Source organism: Salvelinus fontinalis, chromosome 2 (genome assembly GCF_029448725.1).
Source record: "Salvelinus fontinalis isolate EN_2023a chromosome 2, ASM2944872v1, whole genome shotgun sequence".
In the NCBI taxonomy this organism is placed as follows: domain Eukaryota; kingdom Metazoa; phylum Chordata; class Actinopteri; order Salmoniformes; family Salmonidae; genus Salvelinus; species Salvelinus fontinalis.
Window position 1 is genome coordinate 81,788,577 of NC_074666.1, and position 10,058 is coordinate 81,798,634.

A 10,058-nucleotide genomic window follows, 5' to 3' on the forward strand; every position below is an offset into this window, starting at 1 on the left:
ACAAAACATGGCACAAACATTATTGGGTACAGACAACAGCACAAATGGCAAGTAGGTAGAGACAACAATACATCACGCAAAGCAGCCACAACTGTCATTAAGATTGTCCATGATTGAGTCTTTGAATGAAGAGATTGAGATAAAACTGTCCAATTTGAGTGTTTGTTGCAGTTCGTTCCAGTCGCTAGCTGCAGAGAACTGAAAAGACTAGGGACCCAGGGATGTGTGTGCTTTGCTATGGACTGTGCATTATGGATAGCTTACAATGTTGTTATTTTATTGGAATAAATGAATTATAATTTTTTCCTAAGGTTATTGTGAATTTTAAAATAAACTTGATGTCCAAACACTCTAGGCCTATACAACATGTCCCTATTATTTTTGAGAAAAATAAGGACACATTGGATACGTTCATAAAACACTACTAGCTGGACGAATTACTTAGTATTTTGAGTATGAGACATGCTTGATTATAAACTGGGTGGGTCGAGCCTAAATGCTGATTGGCTGACAGCCGTGGTATATCAGACCATATACCAGGGGTATGACAAAACATGTATTTTTATGGCTCTAATTATGTTGGTAACCAGTTTAAATTAGCAACAAGGAAACCTCTGGGGTTTGTGGTTTATGGCCAATATACCATGGCTAAGGGCTGTGTCCAGGCACTCCACCAGTGTGTAAGAACAGCCCATAGCCGTGGTATATTGGCCATATACCACAACCCCTCGTGCCTTATTGCTTAATTATATACCAGAGAAGAGAGGTATAACATTTGCACCATTTGACTATACTGTTGCCCAATGTCTGCAGTATGGTTGAGCCCACCCATTTACTGTCGGTGAGTCACACGAACAGTAGGTTGGGTAGGCGGCAAGCCTCGCTATGTGACCTACTTTTACTTCAGTTACGTCTTCACTGAGACGCTCCAGATACTCAACTAGTCTAAAGAAGGCCAGTTTTATTGCTTTTTTATTCAGAAAAACAGTTTTTTGCTAACATAATTGCAAAAGGGTTTTCTACTGATCAATTAGCCTTTTAAAATGATAAACTTGGATTAGCTAACATAACGTGCCATTGGAACACAGGAGTGATGGTTGCTGATAATGGGCCTCTCTACGCCTATGTAGATATTCCATAAATATGTATGTAAAACATATATATCATCCTTATGTAACAGTATAACTTTAAACCGTCCCCTCGCCCCGACACGGGCGCGAACCAGGGACCCTCTGCACACATCAACAACTGACACCCACGAAGCATCATTACCCATCGCTCCACAAAGGCCGCGGCCCTTGCAGAGCAAGGGGCAACCCTACTTAAAGTCTCAGAGCAAGTGACGTAACTGATTGAAATGCTACTAGCGCGTACCCGCTAACTAGCTAGCCATTTCACATCCGTTACACTTAGGTGCATATTTTGTCGCGAGGTCCCGGTGCTTCATGTGAGCGATATGGCACAGTGGACGGCTCTGCCAGCTCGAGAGCGTGAGAGGAGTGTCGACACGAATAAACACTGCAGCGGATATGCATGGTTACCGGGCTTGTCCACGTGACAGGGGCGCTGTTACGACCAGGCATACTTGAGTGGGAGCCGATCCTCTGCAATTTTCATGGAGAAAATACCAATTTAGATTGTAGCATCACTCAGTCATAGGCTACATCAATGTAAACACTTCTCAGAGGAGAGGTAGAGAGACATGTGAGGGAAGAAGCGCCACATAATCTTGGATTTGTTTTTCTCCATATTATAGGCCTAGGCTATAGTCTATTCGGGAAAAACGACCTAGCAAGAGGCATACCTTTTTCTTTTTGAATGTTTCTTTGTATTAATAGGTTATTGTTAAAATATTGTATTAGGCTATTACTTTTTGGAAGTTGGCCTATCCATGCATGCTTATGAAAAACCGTTTACTAAAAACAGGTGTTGCACCTGAATGCTATTTCACAATGATGGGTGGGACTGACACCCGTTTCAGTATGCCCTCTTGTGGTAAAAGAGCAGCATTGATCCACAGTGACTAACACCAATGTAACAGCCTGTGGTCTCTACTGTAGAATATGTTGAGATATTAACTCATTTATAAGAAAAGTGTTAACATGTAATGGTTTATCTTCAACTAATCTTCAATAAACATAACTCCCTTACAAGATAGTGAATTAGGGAGCCCAGAATTGTCCTCTCCCCAAATAGAGAAGAGCCCAAACTAATATCAAGCAAGCAGATGAAATGCCATAGCTGTACCCGTTCCACAGTATTTAAAAATTTTATTTAAAAAAATTGGTGGTGACTGAGCCAGTTGCCAATGGGTTGCACCTAATCCCAGTGTGAATAGAGAAAATATGACAAGAACTCTCTCGACCATAACAATTTTATTATGGTTGCATGATTGTACACGATATATTAACTACAACAAATTGTAACAATCATAAAAATTAGGTAGGAATATTCATTTGTCTTGGCATTTTTATTCTTGGGAAATCTTTTGAGCTCAGTGCAACCGCTGGCTAATTGACCAATCAGAGGCGAGCATACAAGGAACGCATGCGCAGTATCATTATTTTTTAAACGACCTGAGAAGGGGGGCATCAAGGCGATAGGTGAGTTCGGATGAGTACAGAGAATATCAAATAGGTAGGTGGCATTTAGTCATAAATGTAAAGCACAATGTGTTATAACGTTCAAGAGAAAAACGTAACTTTGTAAAGCGTTTAAAGTTAAAATGGCGTCAAATGAGACCGGGTTGGTTGAAGGCAAAGTGGCTGTCATTGTTTTGCTCTTTGCTGCAGACCTAAAATGGAGGACTTGGCTAACCAGTTAGCCAACTAAGCGACTGCAGCTCAGCTGTAACGTTTGTTATTCTATTACTGTTTCCCTTGTAACCAAGAAATTGCCAGTCCTAGCATAATGTTTTCTTCAAACACCGGCTAGGTCAATTATACACATCATTGGGTAGCCGACGAAACTAAACTCTTTATTGTTTGTATAAGTTAGCTAACTACCTCCTCTACTAGGTATGCCTGTATTGTTGAGATGAAAGTCAGTTTATCTCCGGGTTTCTCGATTGTTGTTATTGTGTCAGTTTGTTGGTTCATGTGTCAATATCATACAGATTATTCATGGGCGTATAGAAATGCGTGAGGGAAATTGTAGCTACCAGAGATTGAGAACGCTAACGTTATTAGCAAAGTGGCTTTCTTAGTTGGGCTATATCTGCTGTAAGAGAGGCCATTGTGGCTGATTTCCTGTCTATCTCAACATTTGATTTTTGTTAATTTATGCCTGATAACCTTGTGTCTATGTTGAATTAACTGTGTGCCCATCTGACATCCCTCCCTTGTATTTCAGGCTTGCATGGACATCTAGACAGTCCACTGCTGAGGAGAAACAGCATCCACGGTGTGAGATCAAGCTTTTTGTGCCACCAACGCCCCTGTCAGGAGGACATTGGTGGGCGTTGGTTGGCAAGGGTTCTGGCGGTGGGATTGCCACGACAATGACATCCACTGTATTCACAAGTGGAGGATATAAGCTAGACACAGTAGGGAAGATTGATTTGGTCAAAGCTCCAGCAGGAGGAACACCAGATTCCTTCATTGGCCTGAGGAGGGAGCCAAGTGAATATGTCATCGGAGTCCCAAACGTGCTGGGCAGTATCCACAACAGCAGCGGCCAGCAGCTCCAGGGGAAAGCCAAGGTGGTGCCAGGACAGGGACCGATTACCTGCAGGCCTGGATCTGGACAGAACCTTGGACTTGGGTCTGGGCAAGAGGAGAACTGGGTGATCTTTGGAGCCCAAACTCCCCATGGCAAACCAATGGGGGGCGACGGCACCACACCAGTCAAGAGCAAGACACTACTAGGACAGACAAACAGCAATATGGGCAAGACAGACCTTGCAGTGCTCAACACTATCAAACAGCCCCGGGACGATGCAGTGTGTGGCAGGGAGGTCAGAGGGGCTGCTACTGCATCAATCATGGTGGCACAGTCATCAGAACACAGCCCAGATGGCAAAAGAGGGAATATTAGGAAAGGACCTGGTCACTCCCCTACACAGACCAGCTGCATACGCCAGATCCTCCTCCTCCAACTAGAACTCATTGAACAACAGCAACAGCAGCTCCAGTCCAAGAGCAAGGAGATAGATGACCTCAAAGCTGAGAAGGAAATGGTATGCTAGCAAACACAAATGTATAACATTTCAATTGTCAAACCTGGTCAGCATATTTTGTGAAAAATGGAATTTTCCAGAATAACCAGCAGCAGGTATTTTCCCTCCAACCTAGGCCAGCTCCACAATGCCACCAGTGGTATTGTGATGTAATAGCAGTGCAGCACTATTATGACATCATTGTTTCTATGAAGTGTAAGGTTATTGAAGTCAACTAAATCGGCCTCAAACACATATACTTTTTCTGTTGTACTCTTGTGGACTGTAAATCTCACAAGTGTTAAAGAGAATAGGCTACCCTTCAAGACAAACTATTTAAATGCAAAATCATAAGGGGTATAAACCTCACTTTAGCCCCACTGACGTGACGCGTTTTATCACTACTGCAGCTCATGGCGCGGATCGAGCGCATGGAGCGCCGTCTGCAGCTAGGTAAAAAGGATGGGTGTGACCAGCGCCCCAACCACATCCCTAGCCGGCAGGAAGACCAGGTGGCAATGCCAGGGACACCAGAGGGGCAGGGGCTGTCTGAGTGCTGCAGCAGCCATACACCCCGAACGCTGAATTTTGGCAGAGGAGGCAAGGGCCACAAACGGTAGGGCTCCACATTCAGTTTTTTTAACAGTTTTTTTTTTTTTTTTTTTACTTCATGATATGACATACTTCCTAGATCAGGCCTGGGCAATTCTTTTCCATGGAGGGCCACATTAGAATATATTTTGCCATTGCGGGCCAGAATCATATTACAAGCTCCTTCCACAAACTCGGCCATCTCACGTTTGTGTGTTAGGGGAGATCTGCATGACCTGACTCTGTTCTTCCAACAGTGAGACAAACTGCCTGTTGTTTAAAGATTTAGCAGTTTTGAAGTTTACCACTTTAATGACTGTATCTACAACATGGCTCATTTTCAGAACACATTTACAGAGCACCCCCTGATGGATAATGCAATGCAGGAAAATTATTTTCTGATCTGGGTTCAACTCAGCTACTTGATCTTGTATCCTTTTGAAAAGGCCAACATTTGTTCCTGTCAAGTTTGGGCAAGCATCAGTGGTCACACTGGATAATTTTTCAAAACTCAGTCTCAGCTTTGCCACACACTTATTAACTTCCTCCAATAAATCTTTCCCTGTGGTTGTGCTCTTCGTTGACTGCACTGAAGCTCCTCTGTAATTTCAAAGTCTGGGGTTATGCCTCGTAAAAATATCAACAACTGCGCCGTGTCATGTGAACCTCTCATCCAGCGCCAAGGAGAAATAGGTGAAATCCTTGTCTTTCAACTGTTGTTCCATATTCTCTGCAATGTCCTTAACACGCCGTGTCACTGTACGTCTTGACAGGGAAACATTTTCAAACAGCTCTTTCTTGTCGGGGAAAAGTATTGTTGCAGAGTTAATTAAACATTCTTTAATGAATTCGCCCTCAGTGAATGGCTTGCTATGTTTAGCAATTTTGTGGGACAGTACATAGCTAGCTCTCGCAATTCCATCATTTGCAGAATGCAGTTTTGTGAAAGGTCCTTGCTGCTTTTGCAACTGAGAAAGCAATTCTTTCGACGCACCTGCCCTCTGCTCAGAAGACATATTCCTATATTTCTCTGCATGCTTCGTCTGGAATTGTCGGGACAAGTTGCAGTCTTTCAAGACAGCGGTGCTCTCTTTGCACACTAAGCACACAGCTTTCCCTTTACCTCAATAAAGAAGTACAGTCGTGGCCAAAAGTTTTGAGAATGACACAAATATAAATGTTCAAAGTTTGCTGCGTCAGTGTCTTTAGATATTTTTGTCAGATGTTACTATGGAATACTGAAGTATAATTACACGCATTTCATAAGTGTCAAAGGCTTTTGAAAATTACATGAAGTTGATGCAAAGAGTCAATATTTGCGGTGTTGACCCTTCTTTTTCAAGACCTCTGCAATCCGCCCTGGCATGCTGTCAATTAACTTATGGGCCACATCTTGACTGATGGCAGCCCATTCTTGCATAATCAATGCTTGGGAGTTTGTCAGAATTTGTGGGGTTTTGTTTGTCCACACGCCTCTTAAGGATTGAACACACGTTCTCAATGGGATTAAGGTCTGGGGAGTTTCCTGGCCATGGAGCCAAAATATCAATGTTTTGTTCCCCGAGCCACTTAGTTATCACTTTTGCCTTATGGCAAGGTGCTCCATCATGCTGGAAAAGGCATTGTTCGTCACCAAACTGTTCCTGGATGGTTGGGAGAAGATGCCCTCGGAGGATGTGTTGGTACCATTCTTTATTCATGGCTGTGTTCTTAGGCAAAATTGTGAGTGAGCCCACTCCCTTAGCTGAGAAGCAACCCCACGCATGAATGATCTCCGGATGCTTTACTGTTGGCATGACACAGGACTGATGGTAGCCGCTCACCTTGTCTTCTCCGGACAATCGGAAAGGGGATTCATCAGAGAAAATGACTTTACCCCAGTCCTCAGCAGTCCAACCCCTATACCTTTTGCAGAATATCAGTCTCTCCCTGATGTTTTTCCTGGAGAGAAGTGGCTTCTTTGCTGCCCTTCTTGACACCAGGCCATCCTCAAAGTCTTTGCATCACTGTGCGTGCAGATGCACTCACACCTGCCTGCTGCCATTCCTGAGCAAGCTCTGTACTGGTGGTGCCCCGATCCCGCAGCTGAATCAACTTTAGGAGACGGTCCTGGCGCTTGCTGGACTTTCTTGGGCGCCCTGAAGCCTCCTTCACAACAATTGAACCGCTCTCCTTGACGTTCTTGATGATCCGATAAATGGTTGATTTAGGTGCAATCTTACTGGCAGCAATATCCTTGCCTGTGAAACCCTTTTTGTGCAAATCAATGATGACAGCATGTGTTTCCTTGCAGGTAACCATGGTTGACAAAGGAAGAACAATGATTCCATGCACCACCCTCCTTTTGAAGTTCCAGTCTGTTATTCGAACTCAATCAGCATGACAGAGTGATCTCCAGCCTTTTCCTCGTCAACACTCACACCTGTGTTAAGGAGAGAATCACTGACATGATGTCAGCTGGTCCTTTTGTGGCATGGCTGAAATGCAGTGGAAATGTTTTTTGGGGGATTCAGTTCATTTGCATGGCAAAGAGGGACTTTGCAATTAATTGCAATTCATCTGATCACTCTTCATAACATTCTGGAGTATATGTAAATTGCCATCATACAAACTGAGGCAGCAGACTTTAAAAATGTATTTTTGTGTCATTCTCAACTTTTGGCCATGACTATTTTGATGTCCACTTTTGCTGGAACATCCTACATTCATTGTCTACTTTTCTTTTAAATCTTTTAAACTAATTTTTGCGCAATTTCTAGCTAGCTATTGTTTGTGACTGGCGTGTGTGTCAGCCTGTCAGTCAATGTATGTCCTCGTGCAGTTGTTATTTATACGTGCCTTCAAAATAAATGTCCCGCAAGTGGTGGGAGTTAAATCATTACACAAAGGCAATTATTCATTGGGCTTTTAGTTTGAATAACAAATAAGTTTTTCAAAACTTTACTATGGCAAATTCTTTGATCTGAGCATGATTCCGCGGGCCGTGTTGAATCAGGTCGCGGGCCCAGGCCTGTCCTAGATCCATACATGGATAGATATATCTATGTACTGTAGATGCATGTAAAGCCCCTTATTGTCCCTCATGCAATTCCTCTAAAGGTTGTTTTTGTTCTTGCCAGTAGGCGTTTCCTCTTCCAGGACCCCAGGGCAGCCAAACGACGTGCCCAAGCCAAGGCCTCCCAGTCCCCACACAACGAGGCGCTGCTCCCCAAAGAGGAGCCTCTGGACGGGGAAGAGTTTTCAGATGGGTTTCCTGGGACCAGCTCGGCCGCCACTGAGGAACTGGACTACCTGTCCACCACCGACATGTACCTGTGTCGCTGGCATGTGCCTCCCCTGTCACCAACTTCGCGGGAGCCCTCACCCAAGAAGGAGGAGCCTGTGGCCAGTGAGTGTTACAAACTGTCATGAAATGGTTGTTTTGGATCCCAAAAAAATAGGGAAACGGGCAAAATAAGTATGAACAGCACATAAAGGCTGAGACTTGGGCCTAAGTATTTTGTAATAGGCCACATGATTACTTTTTGTTGCTTTATATTTTGTAAAATGTGTGTTAAACAGGATTTGTAAAATTGCATGGGTGGTGGAATGACCTTCTCCCTCTTGTACAAAGTTCCCTCATGGAAGGAAAACCTTATGGAGCCCCTGGGAGAGGAGGAGGCATCTGATATCCCTGAGGTGGGTACTTGTCTTGCACTGTTTGAAGCCCTAGGCTGGTGGTAGTCCAGATTGGACCCCTGGTCAGGAGGTCTAAAGTCCAACTGTTTTCTCTTACAGAATCTGGATGACAATGTCTTCCTGAAGCGCCACTCGAAGCATGAACTGGATGAGAAGAGAAGGAAGAGGTAAGGGAGGGCTGGAGTTTTCACTATGCTCTGTTTACATGTCTGACCAACTCTTGCTATGAGTCAGTATGTTTCTCTGGCATACCTCTTCTGCCTTTCTCCTTATTTTTGTGTTCCTTATTTTGACCTTCCGTCGCTGTGTTCTTCACTCTTCTTCATTCTCCTCTCGTAGATGGGACATCCAGCGGATCCGTGAGCAGCGGATGTTCCAGCGACTGCAGCAGCGCATGAACAAGAGGAAGGGTATCCAAGAGAGTGAGCCAGAAGTGTTCTCCTTTTACCCAGAAGCCGAGGATGGTAAGCCCACCTATACACTGAATTGTTAGATACTACTGTACTGTTGGAGCTAGGAACACAAGCATTTCACTACACCCGCAATAACATCTGCTAAATATGTGTATGTGACCAATACATTTTTATTTTATTTTATAGATCTGTCCAAAAAGCAACTATCCCATTAGTAATGTCTGTTGAGATGAAATGTAGTCAGTTGAAATACTGAGCAGGGTCTTGGACTCATCACTTATGAAGGTGTTCTTTCTCTCTCAGTGGAGTCCCTCATGATCACCCCCCACCTTCCAGTGGTGGTGTTTGGCCGACCTCTGCCAAAGCTGTCAAGACGGTGAGTTGAGTCATACACACTGGTTCTTAAATAACAACAAGCCAAACATCACTTGAATACAATCAGAGTGCTTGCTTCCTAACCTAAACCCCTGTGTTTCTCTATTCACCCTTGAAGGAGCTTTGACCTGCCCTGGCTGGACGAGCGGAGCCGCTGTCGAGTAGAGGTGCCCAAAAAGCAGACCCCCCACCGGACCTGCCGAAAATAAATCTGTCCTTTCCAGCTGAGTCCAAGAGAGGAGACACCGGCTGGATTGGTGCCAGGCAGCACCCCTCTGTGTGAACGTCTGCCTTGTTATTTGGGAGAGTACTACAGACGGGTGGGGGAATTGCATGCCACAATCCCCTAAAATCAAAAGATGCACTGTGCCACAGTTTGGTCATGGTTGCTGGACTGCAGAGCGGATCCTATTGTTTGTTCATAGTAGGGCTGGTTTGGAAGAAGACTGAGGGTGGTGTGGACTATCCAGGAAGAGCAGACATGTTTGTCTCCTCTAGATTCCCACTGGGATAATTTGAGGACAGTTTTCCTCTTTGCAACTTCACCCCAAAAATGCCCAAGAAAACAAGCTAAGGTTTTACAAACTGTTGACGTTGTCATTCACATTGACATGCCTCAAATTTGAACAGAGCAGCGTGACTCTGTCTCCCATCTGTATGTGACTGCTGTTGCATCCTAGAGAAAGGAGACCTGTTGGAGATAAAAGGAAAAAAACATTGGTCATTAGGAGAGTGAGATGTGTTGAAAGCGCTTCAGCAGCACTTATGGTTTGTGTTTCAAACAAGATGTTGTAATTTAAAAAAAAATGCTTTATGCCCATGAACATGACTTTGTTTCTTTTGGA

The 10,058-nt window shown here is 44.1% G+C and overlaps 1 protein-coding gene across 2 annotated transcripts; it reads left to right on the top strand.

Annotated features, from left to right (window-relative positions):
- The first annotated feature begins 2,521 nt into the window (after positions 1-2,521).
- Positions 2,522-10,037, top strand: LOC129828799 (male-specific lethal 1-like 1). 2 transcript variants are annotated; one of them, XM_055890022.1, is made up of 9 exons: positions 2,522-2,603; positions 3,352-4,177; positions 4,567-4,772; positions 7,870-8,135; positions 8,361-8,425; positions 8,525-8,592; positions 8,765-8,889; positions 9,142-9,214; positions 9,332-10,037. In XM_055890022.1, the coding sequence occupies exons 2-9, from the start codon at positions 3,500-3,502 to the stop codon at positions 9,420-9,422; spliced, it is 1,572 nt and encodes a 523-aa protein (XP_055745997.1). In that variant the 5' UTR covers positions 2,522-2,603; positions 3,352-3,499; the 3' UTR covers positions 9,423-10,037. The 2 variants fall into 2 exon arrangements, with proteins under 2 accessions (XP_055745997.1, XP_055745989.1); XM_055890014.1 differs by having other exon boundaries at positions 2,542-2,637.
- The last annotated feature ends 21 nt before the right edge of the window (positions 10,038-10,058 follow it).

What these genes read in the sequence shown, in the direction of transcription:
- LOC129828799 (XM_055890022.1), top strand. Translation starts at nt 3,500, where the DNA reads ATGACATCCACTGTATTCACAAGTGGAGGATATAAGCTAGACACAGTA. An exon ending in GGAGGCAAGGGCCACAAACG is followed by an intron (nt 4,773 to 7,869) that starts GTAGGGCTCCAC and finishes TCTTGCCAGTAG; the next exon opens with GCGTTTCCTCTTCCAGGACC. An exon ending in TTACCCAGAAGCCGAGGATG is followed by an intron (nt 8,890 to 9,141) that starts GTAAGCCCACCT and finishes TTTCTCTCTCAG; the next exon opens with TGGAGTCCCTCATGATCACC.